Source organism: Macrobrachium nipponense, chromosome 1 (assembly GCF_015104395.2).
Source record: "Macrobrachium nipponense isolate FS-2020 chromosome 1, ASM1510439v2, whole genome shotgun sequence".
NCBI classification, from domain to species: Eukaryota; Metazoa; Arthropoda; class Malacostraca; order Decapoda; family Palaemonidae; genus Macrobrachium; species Macrobrachium nipponense.
In genome coordinates this window covers 136,915,568-136,935,054 of record NC_087200.1, presented here as the reverse complement: position 1 = coordinate 136,935,054, position 19,487 = coordinate 136,915,568, and the positions used below count along the sequence as shown (strand labels likewise).

At 38.5% G+C, this 19,487-nt stretch overlaps 1 protein-coding gene across 3 annotated transcripts in view; it reads left to right on the top strand.

The window, feature by feature from the left end:
• Window positions 1-19,487, top strand: part of LOC135219666 (endoplasmic reticulum mannosyl-oligosaccharide 1,2-alpha-mannosidase-like) — a 222,109-nt gene that overhangs the window by 19,313 nt on the left and 183,309 nt on the right. The window contains exon 1 of one of the 3 annotated variants that reach the window (XM_064256616.1): window positions 1,729-1,746. The exons of the other annotated variants lie outside the window; for them this stretch is intronic. Within the exon in view, the coding sequence (XP_064112686.1) occupies window positions 1,744-1,746 (3 nt within the window). The 5' untranslated portion in view covers window positions 1,729-1,743. Of the gene's footprint in view, window positions 1-1,728; window positions 1,747-19,487 lie in introns of those variants that run through there. 3 annotated transcript variants of the gene reach the window in all.

Here is a 19,487-nt window from a genome sequence, read left to right as displayed (position 1 = left end):
CGAGTCGGTCACAATAGCTTGATGTGATGCTGCTGCTCTGTTGTTCCAAAAATGTTAAACTTCTTCTTCTTCTTTCTCTACAAGCTTGTCCCTATTTGGGGTTGCTGTAATGGTTCTTCAACACATTCCTCCATCTCCTTCGGTCCAGTGCATCCTCCTCGCTCAATCCCAACTCCCTCATATCTCTCTTCACACAGTCAATCCATCGCAATTTTGGTCTACCTAACCTTCTCCCACCTGGCAGTTCCATCTCCATCCTCCTACTTATTAGGTGGTCTTCCTCTCGTCTCTTTATATGTCCATACCATCTCAGTCTACTTTCCCTCACCATGTTTGAAGTTGGTGCTATTTTGAGAGTACCTCTAAGATGTTCGTTCCTAACCTTATCCGTTCTAGTAAGTCCACATTGCTATCTCAACATCCTCATCTCAGTCACATCAATCCTGTTCTCATCTCTCATCTTAGATGCCCAGGTTTTGGACGAGTACAACATTGCAGGTCTCACAACCTGGTGCTGCATCTTGCTCTTTAGTTTTACCGGCATCCTACGATCAAATAGCACCCCACTACATTTCCTCCTGCTACTCCAAAAAGGTTAAACCTGCTTTATAAATATATATATATATATATATATATATATATATATATATATATATATATATATATATATATATATTATATATATATATATATATATATATATATATATATATATATTATATATATATATATATATCCAATATATATATCCAATTCAATCTGCCTCGGAATCAATACATTTTAATATACTTAAAAAATCACTGTAGATGCACGTGACAATGTCTGAGTAAAGACGAAAGCGCTTGGATTTCTGACTTCATTTTCCTGTTGGGATCGCTTATTTTAATATATGTTAACAGAAGGGAAATTTTTTAGTTTATATTGATTTCGTCCTCTCGTGGATTCGAACCAGAGCACAGAGGAGAAATCAGTAAGAAGACATCACTGAAGTCCTCATTTCTCCTCTGTGCTCTGGTTCGAATTCACGAGAGGATGAAATGATTACCAACTAAAAAATAATCCTTCGGTTAAACAAATAGGAAAATATATTATTAATTCCGCAGTAGAGCTAATTGGATATTAAAGGACACTTGTAGCTTAATGCGTGTATATGAATCACGGTCATGTGGTAACAATTCAATTCACATATACATATATATATATATATATATATATATATATATATATATGTGTGTGTGTATATGTATACACACACACACACACACACACATATATAATATATATATATATATATATATATATATATATATCTACACTCACCTATGTAGGTTACTAATCTCTCATTTTAGTTTTTAATATCTAAGTGCATTAATTTTATAATCCTGTTTCTTATTTGCTGCATAATTATGCATGAATTTGTATTCTCTCTCTGACCACAGTCCAAACAGATCCAGCTCAATCAGTTACAACGTCCGGCGACAGCCACCGGCCATTCTGTAACAGTGATGCCGAACTTTATTTTACCGAACTTGCCCACGTGGACCTCCTACACATTTCCGTGCACCTACCGGTACACGAAACGCGCACACGAGGGGTTCGAGTGGTTACTTGTCTCTCGGTCCTTGACAGTCGACTCTGCCCAGCCCTGTATCTAATTCACTTCCGTCGCCAGTGTGACAACTGCGCTGTAGTGGTACGCAAAGCTTCCTTACCAGGGATTTGAACTTCGCTTTGCAGTGTTTAATGGTTAGCCAGCGATTTACATAACTAAATGGAGAGGACGTTCACTGCCGTGGATGCAACTCGAGACGGCGTTTGTTTATCGTGAACGAAATCTGAAATGCCTCTGGTTAACGATGGCTAATCCGGTTGTCTTGCGTTCTTACTTTTGCTTAGAATTTTATCATCGTTGTGAAAAATACCTTATTATGGTGAACTCTTTCGCTTTCATATAGTGCTTATAAAACATTCTGTAATTGTGAAAAAAGGAACATAACATTCATGTAGAATCGTATTTTTGGTTGTTTTTTATTCAAGTTCATTTTGTTTTTTCCCATTTAATAGTGTAAAGTTTTCGCTAATTTTTTAATCTCGTGTCAATAATATGAAATTATCAGAAGCAATTAAGATTTCTTTGAATGCTAAACCCAGGATTTTTTGTAACTGGTTAAATATTTGTTAAGCCATAAGGCCTTTGACAGAGATGGAGTTAAACAGCGCTAGATGTTAATGTGTACTTGTTTGGCTTAATAGAGTTTAAATCCAGACAAAAATGATACGCCAGTCAGGGCCATTTGACTTGTTGCATCAAGAATCGACGCCATGCGCATTAAATTTCAACCACGTGCCACATCAGCAGAATCAATATATATATATATATATATATATATATTATATATATATATATATATATATATACGTATATATTTTCATAGGATCATAAACTTTAGCTTGCTGTGAAAAGCTGGCGATTTGATTAAATTATTGAGGGATCACATGATTATAAGAATAAATAAGAGTGACAAGGAAGTATAGAATAAGAGAACAAGGTGTGATCCGACCTCCAGCTTACCCGGGACATGTGCAAGATTTTTCCGTTTTCTTAAGTCGTAAACATTACATTCCTAACTTTTAGCTTAAATTAAAGTATGCTAAAATCTACCGTCAAATAGAGCCCTGTTTCATCGACGAAAACTAAAATAGATGCTTTATTATTAGAAATAATATACCGTTAAACCTGCACATTATTTATGTTTTCCTTTATCATTCTAATAAGTCGTAAGTATCTTATCCTAAAATTCCTGTATCTCCTAACTTAAAGCAAAACACTTTTTCAGACCTTTTTAGGCTCCTCCGTAGATATTTCCTACCCCCCCCCCCCCAACAAGAACAACAACAAAGTAGTTTGTAGGCTTACTCACCGAGTAAGCTCTAAGAACAAGCGAAATAAGAAAAGAAAGCGTTGGTGGTCAGCACAAAAAAGAAAGCTACATTAAGTTGAAAAGTTGTATCGCCAAATGATGTGACGAGTTTGCACTGAATGTTTAATTGTATGTATAGAATCAAGGTTATAAAGATCACTGTCTCGGGTGTGTTAAGTTATTTTCTTTTTTTTTTTTTTAATAAGCCAGATCTCTTCTTTCTGTATTTTCCTCTCACCTCATCTTACTTCTTCCTAATGAACACCATATTCTCTGGAAGCTTGAATTTCAAGGCACGATCTCCCGAGGACTTGTTTGGTGTTTATGGATAGGATTCATCTTCTGAATAGTAATAATAATAATGAAAATAATAATAATAATAATTTTCACCGGTAAAGACATTTTCAGGGACTAATTAAACAACGTTCAATCCGACATGTGGATCAAAATTAGGCTATTTGTAATCACACGAATCATTCAGATCATCATATCGACTGAAATCAATCGCGCAGTGGATTCCTCCCAGAGATCAAGGAATTCTCATGCCATCGACAACCTGTTGGTACAACATCGAACAATAAAAGAAGGTTGAGGATATCCTAGGTCAGCAGTCTTGAAAAACCGACCTCGTATCGGTGAAGATTCTTCAAGTTTATTGACATGAATCCTGTATGTATGTATTTGTGTGTGTGTATATATATATATATATAATATATATATATATATATATATATATATATATGTGTGTGTGTGTGTGTAATATATATATATATATATATATATATATATATATATATATATATATATATATAGATAGAGAGAGAGAGAGAGAGAGAGAGAGAGAGAGAGAGAGAGAGATACACACATACACACACACACACACATACACACATATTTATATATGTCCCATTTGTATCTTATTTTTCTCCTGTCCGAACAGGAGAAACTGTTTTTTCTTAAACTGTCAAGTTGTTTGTTTTATTTTTGTATTTTTATGGGCATCCTTTACTGACGGTGAATTCTGTCCTTAATAACAATATTTCATGTACTATAAGTATGTAATATGTTTTATATATATATATTTATTATATATATATATATATATATATATATATATATAGATATATATATATATATATATGCACAGACAACTCAACTTTGGTGGTAATGTTTTCTTGTTTTCTAGCAGGCGCTTCGTAACACCCACCATGCCATCTCTCCCTACACTTTGATGATTGGTAGTCTTCTTAGGATTACTCGGTTCAACGACTTTCTATCGTCAAACTTCGGACTTTACTTCCCGCTTTGATTTTCCTGGTTTATGGTCACCTTTCATCTTATGAGAAGCAGGTCTGTGTCTGTTGACTAGTGTTATGACAGGCTCAATAAAACTCGGTATTTTGTTTGCCGGTTTAGACGGTCATTTAGGAAACTCCGCCCGTCCTTTCGGTTTCCCCTTTCCTGTTGTTTTTGAGTAACACTTCAAGAATTGACGTGGATGGCATATCGGTATAACAACATATCGCAACATGCGACGTTTCCTCTCCTGATCTTCGTGTTGTATTTTTTGTATCCGTACATGAATGCGAGTTAATGTGTTGTGGTAAGCTAGACGGAAAACGTGTGTGGTGGATATTTCTCCAGGCCACCGTCTTTCACACTTTTGTATGGGTGTGCGTGTATGTGGGTGGGGGCGTGTTTGTCGGTGTGCATGCTGGCAAGACATTCCAAGCGCAGGTTTTGAAGAAACGGGGACACAGGTGGAAATCGATGGAAAAAAGTTGTCGCCATGGAAACTTTCCCAACCACCCATCATTCTGTGAATGATTTCATCCTATAGATGAATTCATCCCAATAAGTTTCCATTAAAAATTCAGTAGTGGGAATCAATACTGATGATATTCATAGAAACTACCCACTTTCTTGTGGGAGAAGCCTCGAAAGACTTCGCTAAGTTTAAACTACTAATAATGAGAATAATGATATTCTGCATCCTTGGTGAGAATCGAACCCATGCTAGAGGGTAAAGGGAGGCTAACGTGAAATACTGAAGTATTTCTACATTATGAAGCCGATGCTTAATTTTTTTTGCGGGGTGGGCGGAGGTTGACCAGGAGTTGATTTTGATGTTTTTCCTCCAATAGTGATGACGTGTATTAAGTGTTATGCATTTGTGGGGAAACGCGCTACACTTGAAAGAGAATGTAGTTCAAGTGCACTGAACGTGTGGCATATCAGTGTGTCATGGTCATCGGATGAAAAGCTCTCTCTCTCTCTCTCTCCGAGCGCGCGCCCGTCTGTAACAACTTTTGTACTAGTCTGTAAGTTGTAAATCAATTTGTTGTTGACAATGGTATTGAATAACGGGACAGTTAGTAGCGCTGAATAAAGCGATAAATTTTTTTTTTTTTTTTAATGCATGTTCGTGACTTTTTTTTTTATCAAGTTATTATTTACCGTTGAATATGATTATTTTTTTTCCACATTTAAAAAGACTTCAGCTGGAAACGTACACTTGTGCCTACCTGACTCTGTACAACACTTGGGTAAAATGTTGTAATAACAATAACACATATTGGAACAGCTGTGAACAGCAGAAAGGCCCACGTGTTAACAAGAAGTCAGTATTGAGGTTGCTGTAGGTAGTACTGTACTGATTGTGAGGTGGTGAAGAGATTCTCGAAAGGAAATCCATAAAATCTGATTTTCGCAGTTGTTGGCTGGCGCTTACTTGTCCACACGTGCCAACCTTTCCGAGTGTCGCATTTATTTGGATCGTTCGGAATTACTGGTAGTAAAGATGTTTTGGATCATAGCGGACCCCAAATTTTTCAAGACTACATTATACCACGATATATATATATATATATATATATATATACATATATAACATAATATATATAGATATATATATATATATATATATATATATATATATATATATATGTGTGTGTGTGTGTGTGTGTGTGTGTGTGTGTGTGTATTGTGTGTGGTGTGATATTGTCTTAAAAAATAGTGGGTTCGCTAATCTTGACATGATCCAATTTTTTATTTTTTTTTTTATATCTGATGTGAAGATGAGACTATTTTGTTCTTATTTCTCTTATGTATTACAGTTGAGATGTTAAGACCCATGCATGTATAAGAAGCATATAGGTAAGCCATTACATTTTAAAATACGAAAAATGAAAGCCACAGTTAATGATAGATTTGGGTAGGAAAAATATGGGGAAATGAGATGTTGTTGCATTGTAGTTCTTTTAACTTTTTTCCTTAGCATTGTTTAGATTATATATACACTTACGGTACTCAATTGTAAAATTTATATATACTTTTTTCAATTACATGAATACTTTTTAAAATTATACATACGTTTTAAAATTTAATTTACTTAAGCATTTTATATATTTTCTTTGAAAAATTTAGGTATACTTTGAAAAAATGAATATTTAAAAAATATATACTTTTTAATATATGCCTTCCCCAGTAAAAGAGCAGCCACCAGGTGTCAGCCTTCCAGTGCTACTGAAATTTTAGTAGCAGATTAATTTTGTGTGTATTTTGAGTGAACACGAAACCTTTCTCTTCCAAAGTGGTTAAGAGTAATAATAATAATAATAATAATAATAATAATAATAATAATAATAATAATAAATAGAAATATTGCGAGGCAGATCTGCTAAACCTACTGGGGCTTTTGATGTAAGCCCTGATAATCAGGCTACAGTTTTGGGGCGCAGCCGAGCTTTCTCAAACTCTTTGTTAAAGACTCGTCTAGCACTGGAAGGATAACACTTTCTGGCACTGCTCCTTTAATAGGAAAGGCTTATATTTAGAAAAAGTTTATGTAAATAATCTAAACAATACTATAAGAAATGAAAAGAAAAAAAGAAAAAACTACATCTCTAGCCACATTCCATTTCCCCACGTTTTTCCTACCAAAATACGTAAAGAACGCTTTCAATCTGAAGCTATCAGTAATGTGTTTCAAAATACCGGCGTTTGCCACCGTTACGAAGTTTTGTAGGCTTCTGTTTTTACTCGGAAAGCTTTGCAATTTATTTTCGGATAGGCCAGAGTTTGGCAATTTTCATCAGCTTAGTCTCAAGTGTTGATTCAATTAAGACCTATGTCGCGATTTTGGCGACTTCTGCATTCGAATTAGTTCGAAACTTATAAAGTTTCACACACTGAAACTTTATAAGCACAGATATAAAAGCCTAGATGCCGCATCGGCCGCTAGCTGAATAGGCTGGCGCACGTCATCAGGCCCGCCACCTGGGCGCGATAATTCAAACAATGCAGCAGGCTGCAGTATATGACGTTTTTTCGCCACTATTCGCTTAATATTGCACGGATTTTCTTGTCTGATGGCTCGTTACAAAGCTTACACAATTCCCTACAAGGATCTAATAAAATAAAGTTGTTCCTTATTGTTTGAAAGTTAACTTACAATGACTTTGTTTTTGCAGGTAGGGGGAAGGGGGCTAGTTGTACACAAATGTTAATATTTACCCATAACTATTGCTGTAAACAATAATTTGAAATGCTGTGATAAGACAGCCTACGAAAAAGAATGGTTAAAACAATATTGTTTAAGGGCCATTAGGTCAATAGGGTAAATCGTGTATGTTGGACACTAATTTGATGTTTCTAGATTTCTTTCACTGCATTATAGCTATGTAATATTAAAGTGTTAATCTGGTCCTTGTAATAAGAACTAAATGGCCAAGCAAGGCACATAATGAGTTTTTGTTGATGTTTTGATATAGCCTGCTAATTTCATATCAATGCATATAGATTATCATGACAATGTAGTATCATTAAACTGTTGGAAACAGCAATGAAAAAAAAACTTGTTTAAACTGCTGGGAATATTTATAAGTAAATGCACATATGTACAATAAATGTTATATATATATTCAATGTAAGAACAAATATCATGAAAATAAATAATTGTGCAATACATTTTGAGAGTTGTTACTTCAAAGTATAGGCTTAATGACCCATAAGGCCACCCATAGCTTTAAATTTATACATGTGTGACCAAACCAATGAACAGTTAGCTGAACAAAAATTAGACTGGCCTTATGATTGTGGCCTAGGCTGAAAGGCTCGGTGGGGGAGGGGGGGTACTATGACCGGGTATACAGGGTTGCTCGTCAGGATTGGCTCATTTTGGCAATTTTGGTCTATAGATGGGTCCCCTTGTGGAAGGGTAGAAGTATAGAGATGGCCCAAGCCCTTATCCCAAATAAGGTATAATAATTTGGGTCCTTGACAACACAGGTCTAGAGATGAGCTATATTGAACTGTTAATGCTTGGCCATAATGATATATCCTAGTCTGAGCAAATTAAAGGTAGTTTTGTGAAAAATTTAAGTTCTCTATAATTATTTCACCATATAAATTAGGTCTAGAGATAGGTCACTTTTGCCACTAGACAAGGTCTCTTGATACCCCCTAAATTTTCCAAAGCCAGATCTAGAGGTCAGAATTCACTGAGGAGCATCCCGTTCAAAAAATTGGAAGAGGCCCCCCCCCCCCCCCCCCCCAAGGCTCAAAGGAGCAGGCAGAGATGCAAAGGCTAGATAACACAGAAATCCTAGTTATTCTAGGGCCTACTGTAGTTTATTTTAGGCTCAACCCTACAGTTTTATGACAAACTTGTAGGCCTGTGCCAAAAATTATATTGGGTTTGGGGGATTTTTTAACAGAGCACTTCGAGAGACAAAGATTTTACTTAAGTTGCACAGATCCATAGCTGTAGGCCTACTTTAGTAATCTGTCTTATCACAGCATTTCAAATTATTGTTTACAGCAATAGTTATGGGTAAATATTAACATTTGTGTACAACTAGCCCCCCTTCACCCTACCTGCTAAAACAAAGTCATTGCAAGTTAACTTTCAAACAGTAAGGAACAACTTTATTTTATTAGATCCTTGTAGGGAATTATGTAAGCTTTGCAACGAACCATCAGACAAGAAAATCCGTGCAATATTAAGCGAATAGTGGCGAAAAAACGTCATATACTGCAGCCTGCTGCATTGTTTGAATTACCGCGCCAAGATGGTGGACTTGATGACGTATGTCCGGCCGGCCGATGCGGCATCTAGGCTTTTATATCTATGTTTATAAGTATCTCAATCACGAATACTAACACAAATCACTCTGAAAATCCACACAAACTTTAACCGAGATCCCATACCACGACAGCAAATAACATTTTGACACAACAATTGGATAAATAAACCCAATAATCACTCAGATGTCTGTGGTTGAAGAATCACATGTTACACAGTTTTATACAGGAAACCTGGCTTCAGAGGAGGAGTGTCTCCTTACCTTTATCCAATGCTAAGCTCTAGGAAAGAATGACTTATCTAGAGAGTTTGCTTGGACGTCAACTTGGTGACGCCAAGATAGGAACTAGTTTATTAAGCATCATCTTTAATATTTCATTTTAAGAGAGAGAAATAAGTATAATTCTTGCATATTCTCTAAAGATCAATGAGGCAACATTTAAATCTGACATGCTTACTGGGTTCTCGCAATTTTAATGATATTCGCCTAATGCGACTGCCTTGTTTGTTATACCATATACATTTGATAATTTAGTTATTCTTCAATATAAAAGAGAAGTATTTCCATAGTACAAATTCTCCTCTTCCCCTCTCTTGAGTCTGGTCATCACTAAGCTCACACTAACATAGTAACTTATACAGACACGAAGTTACGTTCACCTGTCTGTAGTCTTCCTCTTTCCAGCTATAACCTGACGTTGTGGAAGGTTTGGCGCTGAAAGGGGATCCGTCCTTTTCGCGACATTCTCCACACCAGAAAAATCTGGTCATAGAGTTAGGCATTCAGAAGAGTAGGATGGTGGAAATCGACCTTCAGAACTTCGTGGCAGCCTGACTTCGAACTGTGAGTACTCACAGTTTAGGAGACATGCTGCGGCAAACATCGATAATAATCAATGCAAATAGGTGATCACCTCTACACAACAGCAAATATATCACAATCGCAGAAATCATCAACACCATCTCAATCATTCTCCTCACGACAACTACCTATACTGCATGTGAATTAGTTGGCATGAGGTGTAAGTATTTAGAGGAGTCCCTTACGCATATGTGCACTCTCCATTTTCTGTGACTCATCTCTTCAGCCCCTTTTGACCGACACACTTACAGTCGTCACACCCCCACCCTTAATTATTGTATTCGGTATACACTTACACATCTTGTGCCACCCATATGTGCAGTTTCTCACGTTAAGCTATGGCAGGCCTGCATTTTGGTCTTACTCTCAGAATGACTTCTTGGTCAACTTGTCCATCTTGTAAATGATGCGATAGCGGTACGTTCTTTATTTCTCTGTTACCAGGAGCCTCTATCTCACTCTCACTCCCCCTATACTTGTCTTCGTAACTGTCGTCTCTGGATCTCACGCTTCCTACATCCTCGTTCTCGCCCACATCGCCCATCTCAGCTCCATTGTAGTCCCTCTCATCTTCCTCGCTGTTGTCATCGTAGGATCCAATCTCTAGGGGAATGAGGTGCTCTATGGCTCGTAAGGTTTCAATACCTTCGTACAACACTTATGCGGGTCTTATGACCCCATCTTCATCAGAGTAAATTGCCGTGATCTTACCCAAGGGCCGCTGCGCATGCTTGTACTGTTCCATCTTAACCAAGACTATTTCTCCTTTGCGTAGTTCAGTCTTCCTCACCTGCTGGTAGTTGTGCCTTGAATGCAGGAATGAGGGATACAGTGTCCCCCCGTATTCACGGGGATGTGTACCAGACACCTCCGTGAATAATTAAAACCTGTGAATAGTTAGAACCACCACAAAAAATGCTTATAACTGCCTATCTTGAAAGTTCAGATACCAAATGTATACCTCAAATAACATCCTACTTCAAATATACCTCAAATTACTAACCTATTACTGTATTAGTCTTTGAGGTTACATTATTAATATAATTTCAAAGTCATCTTAAACATTTTACCATTAGAAATATATACCTACAGCCAATAACACAGAGAGAGAGAGAGAGAGAGAGAGAGAGAGAAGAGAGAGAGAGAGAGAGAGAGAGAATAATTCCTAGATTCCGACTCCTTCCCCTCCGCCACCCATTTCATATCAAATTGTCATTTACTCCCACGCCCTTCTTCCTCCACGTGGGTAAAAAGACTGGAAATCGCTATTTTTTATTAATCTTATTAATATTTGAAAATTAGTTATAATTGATTAATTGATTTGTTAGTTCTTACTGGCGTCGCAACGACGAGGTTATTGACGCCGAGGTTATAAGGTAAATCATTTATTTATATTACAAAACAAATAAACATACGTAAGTAACAGAGAGAGAGAGAGAGAGAGAGAGAGAATGTTATTGTTTAATCTCGATAAACTTGATATTATTTGAAAACTAGCACTGTATATTATTATTTTACCATAAAATGTAGTAATACCCTTAAAGATATACTGTATACATAAACTTCCATGCCAAACAGAGGGCGAGAGTTACCACTATGGCATACGTATCTTATGTGGCAAGAGAGAGAGAGAGAGAGAGAGAGAGAGAGAGTTAGTTAGTTATCCGTATTTGAAAGAGTGAAATGGAAAGGTTATTGTAGTATTTTTTAAAATACTATCACATGATTTTTGTAATTATTATTATTATTATTATTATTTTTTTTTTTTTTTCTCTATCACAGTCCTCCAATTCGACTGGGTGGTGTTTATAGTGTGGGGTTCCGGGTTGCATCCTGCCTCCTTAGGTGTCCATCACTTTTCTTACTATGTGTGCCGTTTCTAGGATCACACTTTCTGCATGAGGCCCGGAGCTAACTTCAGCCTCTAGTTTTTCCAGATTCCTTTTCAGGGATCTTGGGATCGTGCCTAGTGCTCCTATGATTATGGGTACGATTTCCACTGGCATATCCCATATCCTTCTTATTTCTCTTTTCAGATCTTGATACTTATCCCCCATTTTTTTCCCTCTCTTTCTCTTCAACTCTGGTGTCCCATGGTATTGCGACATCAATGAGTGATACTTTCTTCTTGACTTTGTCAATCAACGTCACGTCTGGTCTGTTTGCACGTATCACCCTATCCGTTCTGATACCATAGTCCCAGAGGATCTTTGCCTGATCGTTTTCTATCACTCCTTCAGGTTGGTGCTCGTACCACTTATTACTGCAAGAAAGCTGATGTTTCTTGCACAGGGTCCAGTGGAGGGCTTTTGCCACTGAATCATGCCTCTTTTTGTACTGGTTCTGTGCAAGTGCCGGGCATTCACTTGCTATGTGGTTTATGGTTTCATTTTTCGTATTGCACTTCCTACATATGGGAGAGATGTTATTTCCGTCTATCATACTTTGAACATATCTGGTTCTTAGGGCCTGATCTTCTTGTGCCGCTGTTATCATTCCTTCAGTTTCCTTCTTTAGCTCTCCCCTCTGTAGCCATTGCCAATTGTCATCGCTGGCTAGTTCTTTAGTCTGTCTCATGTATTGTCCGTGCATTGGTTTGTTGTGCCAGTCCTCTGTTCTTTCTGTCTTTCTCCTGTCTCTGGTATATTTCTGGGTCTTCTTCTACTTTTATTAGTCCTTCTTCCCAATGCATCTTTCTTTAGACCACTCGTCCTCACTGGTTTTCAGATATTGCCCCAGTGCTCTGTTTTCGATGTTGACGCAGTCCTCTATACTTAGTAGTTTCCTCTCCCTCCTTCCTTTCGTGTTATGTATAGTCCTGTCCGTATTTGCTCTTGGGTGTAGTGCTTTGTGTATTGTCATTTGTTTTCCTGGTTTTCTGATCTATGCTGCGGAGTTCTGCCTTCGTCCATTCGACTATTCCTGCGCCTGTATCTGATTTACTGGCACTGGCCCATGTGTTTATGCTTTTTATCAATATTTCCGTGCGTTGAGTTTTGACTTGAGTATCGCCTTGAGTCTCTGCATATATTCTTTCCTGATCGTGTCCTTCATCTCTTGGTGTTTTATATCTCCTCCTTCCATTATTCCCAGGTATTATTATTATTATTATTATTATTAGTTATTATTATTATTATTATTATTATTATTATTATTATTATTATTATTATTATTATTATTATTATTTGAAAATATTAATAAACATATTATACATACATGCACCATAAAAATCTCCATCTCAGGAAAGAGAGAGAGAGAGAGAGAGAGAGAGAGAGAGAGAGAGAGAGATAGAGAGAGAGAGGAGAGAGAGAGAGAGCACACAACACACTCCCTCCCCTCCTGTCACATTACTTGATATATTTGACAGATGTTGGTCCTCACTTTGGTACCATGATTTTTCTAAAGAAAAATGCGTGAAGACTCGGATTTCCTTCATTCTTACATAATTTTTTAATTTATAAACTAAAATCTTACTAATTAACTTTAGCATTTTCTTTAATGTATTGATATTATTGCTGTTTACATTAATATTGATATTTGAAAATTAGTAAATCATTTATTTATCATACAAAAAACATACATCTCTTTAAAGAGAAGAAGAGGAGAGAAGAGAGAGAGAGAGAGAGAGAGAGAGAGAGAGAGAGAGAGAGAGAGAGAAGAGAGGAGAGATAGAGAGAGAGAGAAGAGGAGAGAGGTGTATCCTTATTTAGAAAAAGTGAAATGGAAAGATTATTGGAGTATTTCTGTAAAATACTATCACATATGATTTTTTAAATTGCAATTATTATTATTATTATCATTTGAAAATATTAATGAACATATTATACATATATGTTCTATAATAACCTCGAATCTCAGTAAAAAGAGAGAGAGAGAGAGAGAGAGAAAACACACTCCCTCCCTTCCTGTCACATTACTTGATATATTTGACAGCTGTTGGACCTCAGTTTGGTACATGGAGTTGAAAGAAAGATGCGTGAAGACTGGGATTTCCTTCATACATAATTTTTTAATTTATAAACTAAAATCTTACTAATTCACTATAGTATTTTCTTTAATGAATTGATTGCTCTTTACATTAATATTAATATTTGAAAATTAGTAAATCATGTATTCATCATACAGAAAATATATATCTCTGTAAGAGAGAGGGAGAGAGAATTTTTATTGTTATTATGTGATATCATGTAATCTTATTAAACTTACTAGTACAGTATTGATCAGTATTAATATTTTAAAATTAGTAAACCATTTTTGTATCATAAAAATGTATTTAGTCATGAAAATAATATAAAAATGCACTAATTAGTGGTTATTTATCGTCGGAAAAAACTGCGAATAGGCAAATTTCCCGCAAATAATGGGTAGATATGGTCCAGAGAGAAATTTGTGAATCTGTGAGTCCGCTGATCCTGAGAACGCGAATACGGGGGCCAACTCTAACCCTGTTGCCAGTGCTCCCAGAATGTTTTAAGGGTGTCAGTTAGTCTAAGATACTGATCTCTTAACTTTCTGGCCACTAAAGTTCTATTCTTGTCCTCTTGAGGGAGCAGTGGCGCCATTAAGTTTATCATGTAGCCTCGGAGAAAGTGAGAGGGGGTGAGGACTGTCCTCGTATCCCCTCCATACAGTAGGGGTTCTGTTGTTGACAGCTGCCTTTGCTTTTTTTACCAGGCTCCTCACTTGCTCCTTGGGAAAGGACTTCCTTCTGAATGTCATCTCGAGGGTGCATTTCGCTACTCCAATTAGACGCTCGAAGAAGCCCCCCTTCCACAGTGCTTGGGGCATCTGAAAACACCATTGGATGCCCTTCTTTCTTAGGAACTGTAATACTGGGTCGTTTTCATACAATTCCTGAAGAAAACTGCTGGCGGAACTGAATGTTTAATGGTTAGCTGAAATAACCATCGTTGGGGTCCCTTGTGACGCGCAGAAACGTCGAAACGTCAAGACAAACGTTACTGCTTGAAGGTTTTGGCAGAACTCCAAGTACACCGCTTGGGTGCTCGTGCAAGTAATGAGCAGCACGTATTCTATTCCATCGTTGGTGTGGATCAGACCTGTATGGTCCATTCTGACATGGTCAGATGGCCTTGTCATCTGCGTCCTTTCTTTGGGTAGAGGAGTTGGTGTGGTGTTCAGTGGAGTAGAGACCTGAAGGTGATCATGCTTACCCTACATGGTACACAACTTTCTTTGCTTTGGATCTCAGTCCTGGGCACGAACATTCCTGTCGAAAGACACCCATTAGTTCATTTACTCCACAATGCATATTTGCCTTATGTATTAAATAAGCCATAACTAAGCGGCCATTTGCTGGCAGTAAAACTAATTGACTCTTAATGGCTAAATTTCTTAGTCTACTTTGAGTATATATATAACTTCATCAAACATTCTAAAATTCAACTGCTCTACAAAATTTACTACATCATTGGGAACTTTTGTCCCATCTTCTAGATATGTACAAGTGCTGGCTAAATAATGTCTGTTCAATCCTAACAAGTTTCAAAAAAGGGTTACGCTTCAACTTGAGGATCTTAAGTACTATCTTCATTACATGTATCAGAAACTCAAACTCAACACTACTTCCCATTATAGCCCATATCTCAGTGGGTTTTATCATGGCAGTTTCTTCCCTCAACTCTTGGAGGGCTGCAGCAACAGTTAGAAGTTCAGCTTGCTCTTGCTAATGGGTTTTCTCACTTGGCGGTGTCGGTTCTTCACAAGGCAGAAAAGGGGAGCCTCATTGTCACTTCTGATTTTGTGACAGCTCCTTTGAGGTTGACCCTCTTGATAGAATGTCAGTGGGATTCAGGGTGGTAGGTACATATCTCAAGGTAAGGTTGTTGTTCTGCAGAATAAAGACAATCTCTCCCACCTGATTATTAATGAAAACATTTTTATTATCCTTCTTATCATTAACCTAAGAAATGATGACTTTGCTGTCAGTTGTAGTAATTGTTGTAGATGTTTCCCTAACCTACATCCTATCAATAGTGCAAAGAGCTCTAGCATAGTGTTAGGCAATTTTAGAATTTTTCAGGGGGTTACTCTCATTTTACTGGTGAGGAGACTAGTTCTCCCATCCTTCTGATGTATGTAAGCTACGGCACCATAGGCCTTACTTGACGCATCAGAAAAAACATATAATTCGGCATCTGTCTTTCCTATTACTCTCTCAAGAGTCAAAGGCTTCATTGGACGTGGACTTTCTGAAAAGAAGCTTTTTGCAGAATATTATGCCAAAATTTTTAAGGTTTAAAGTGTATAGAATGAACCTCACCCAATAGTCCGCTTATAAGGATTGCCAACACACTTTTATTGCAAGAAATTGACCACAAACTGAGACAGTCTGCCCGACTGAAGCAAGATATCGCCCCCATTGAGGATCGGGTCTGGAATGCTCTTAACAACCTTGATTTTACTCCTGTGAAAAATGTTATGTAAAACTCCCTCCTGAGGTATAATGAACAGGTAACAAGTGTTCACAAAAGGAAGTTTGTTAACTGGGGAGGATCCTTCAACCTGAACCGTTGAACCGTAACAATGACGATATGTTACCTAGTTGGTAAAGATTACTTTTAAAGCTAGAATAAAGTATAAATTAGAATTATAGGGTAAAAATGATAATGGTAAAATTGAAGAATAGCCTACTACCTTTAAGTGTTCTGCCAGACAGAATTCCGCGGAGTCCTCTGCATATAAGGATGTTTGAGATCGTATTGATGACATGGTAAATAACAGTATAACACTTCATTAACACTTGAAAATGCAGCAGGCCTACAGTTAGATCTTATGATACTATGTACATTGTAGTACTAATAGTAGGGGAAATTTTCAGACCTAACCATGGTTATATGAACTGACAGTAACCCTACTTGCTAATTTTATTTGGTTACATGAATTTAATGTCAAAGTGGCTTTAATAGAAAGCTTTTAACAACATTCATTATTTTACTTGACTGCAAGTTGATTGTGACCTAACACATTTACTTGAAGTTGTTTCAACACAGTTATAAGGATTTTCGTGAATGAAAAAATGTCACTATCTTGTGAAATATGATCCCCTGTTCTTGTGTGATCCTGTTTCTGTGTGGAACACAGTTAATGGCCAAGCACTGGGTGCCAAAAGTGGCTTTGTTGCTCCTGGTCTCTGCAGTTGCTGCCATTTCTGAGAATCATCGCATAATAATGGTGCCTTATGTGCACGCAATCGTCACTTGTCTGTCCAATCTCTCCCCTCTATATCTATGGTATGGGCAGCCACCACAGGACCCAGGGAAAACGTGTCCATAGATCTGTGAACAACATTCTTAAGATAGAAAGAGGTGAATGTGGACTGGCATAACCAAGTACCAGTGCTCAGCACTTACTGTACAGCCAAGTTCTTTTTGAAAGCCAGAGAGGGACCAGTACCCCTAATGTCATGCGCTCTAGCCTGCACAGACGTGGTGGCGGAATCATCAAGAGTCAAGTATGCCTGTCTGATGGCTTCCTGTATCCAAAAAGAGAGAGTATTCTTCGACACCTCTTTCTTTGTACATCCTGTGCTAACAAAAAGTCTGGGTCTTGGCCATGAATTCCAGAACAAATTCAAAGGACACCAACCCCCAACCCCTGTGTGCTTCACATCATAGCTCTCTTTGAAAATAGCCAAGGCCAGGAAGAAAACCCGTTTTTGAGTGTTGAAGTTCCTGTAAGATGAGTGACGCAAAGGCTCATATGGACCCTTAGTGAAGCTTCTCAGAAACCAAGGAAACTTCCCACATTGGAGGCTTGAGCTCCCTAGGAGAACTCAAGTGCTCAACCCCTTAATTAGCAAGGAAAGTTCCCAGGACGAGATGTCGATACCTCTAAGGTGTAACACCAAACTCTGGGCTGCCCTGTAGCCTCTAATGGCGACACGGACAAACATTTCTCATCCCTAAGGAAGGTTGAAAAGGTTCAGAGTGGAGAAAAACCCTGTTTACCAACACCAATCACTGTAGATCACCCATTTGCCTTGGTAAACTGCAGAGGTCGACCTTCTGAGACTGCTGGACATATGCCCTGCTGTTCTCTGAAAAAAAGCCTCTCACTCGGAGGAGATACTTGATAGCCTCCAACCGTGAAGAGACAGGGATTCTACTGACTTGTGGAACCTTGCTGCATACAGCTGACACAGGAGATGCCGCCAAGGGGGAATTTCCCTCGTAAACTCTGACAACAGCGACAGCAGATCTGGAAACCATTCCGCCTGAGGCCACAGAGGGGCTACCAAAGTCATCCTGAGACCCTGTGAACTCATCAGCCTGTTCAGAACTGATGGTCAAACAAAACGGAGGGAAAGTACTCACCTCCAGGTTGTGCCCAGGGATGTTGGAACACAACAAACCGTCCTCCATCTAATGCTAAAGGATCTCGGATAACCACCTGAAACAGAATATAATCCGAGTTTCCTTTTGAGGCCGAGTCAAGCAGAAAAGGTCCCTGGGGAAGTGAGAAAGGAAAGGTAGGGGGAGGAGAGTAATCATGGGTCCTCCCCCCAAACCTGGGAAGAGCTTGTCTGCTGCTACCTGATCAGGTATATCCCATTTGCCTGGGATATACCTGGCTGAGAGCTCTACCAAATTGCTGACCGCCCACTGGTGAACCTTGACGGTCAAGGTGTGAAGTTGACGTGAAACCAGGCCTCCCTGCTTGTTCATATAGGCGACCACTGTGGTGTTGTCCGACATGAGAACGACAGAATGACCCTCTACTTTCTCCCGAAACTCCTTCAGACCCAGGAAGGCTGCCTTCAACTTCAAGATGTTGATATGCTGCTGTTTGTCCTCCAAACTCCAAACACCTGAGGCAATGAGGCTGCCTAAATGAGCCCAACCTGTGAGGGAGGTGTCTGAAAACAGAAGGAAGTCCGGTGGGAGAGAACACAGAGGGACACCCTTCAAAAGATTTCAGTCGTCCAACCAAACACAGGTCTTCTCTCACTTCCAAAGACAGAGTAACCTTAAACGGGTGAGTCCCCTGCCGGAGACCAGAATTCCCCCAGTATCCATTGTAGAGACCGAAGATGAAGATGCCCATGAGGGACCAGCTTCTTCAGGGAAGACAAAACTCCCAGAATAACCTGCCACTGATTAGCTGACTGATGTGGTTCCAACAGGAAGTCACGTGCCACCTCTCGCAACTTCTCCAACCTCTGATCTGACAGGAAAACTCTTGCAACCGCCGCATCGATGACCATGCCCAAGTAGAGAATCATTTGACTGGGTACGACGGTTTGACTTTTCCTGGTTGAGCATGATGCCCAGTTCCAGGACAAAAACCGAATCAGATGATTTCTGTCCTGCAGCAGCTTTTCCCTGGAACCTGCAAAGACCAACCAATTGTTGAGGTACCTCAGCAAACGGATCCCCTGAGCCTGGGCCCAACATGAGATGAGAGAGAAGACTTGTGAACACTTGAGGGGCTGTGGTCAGCCCGAAGCACAGGACTTTGAACTCAAAGGACCTTGTCTCTGAGAGAGAAGTGAAGGAACTTCCTGGACGTCAGGTGAATAGGGATCAGGAAGTATGTGTCCTTCAAGTCTATCGACAGCATGAAGTTGCCTTCCTTCACAGCTGCCAACACTAAATGC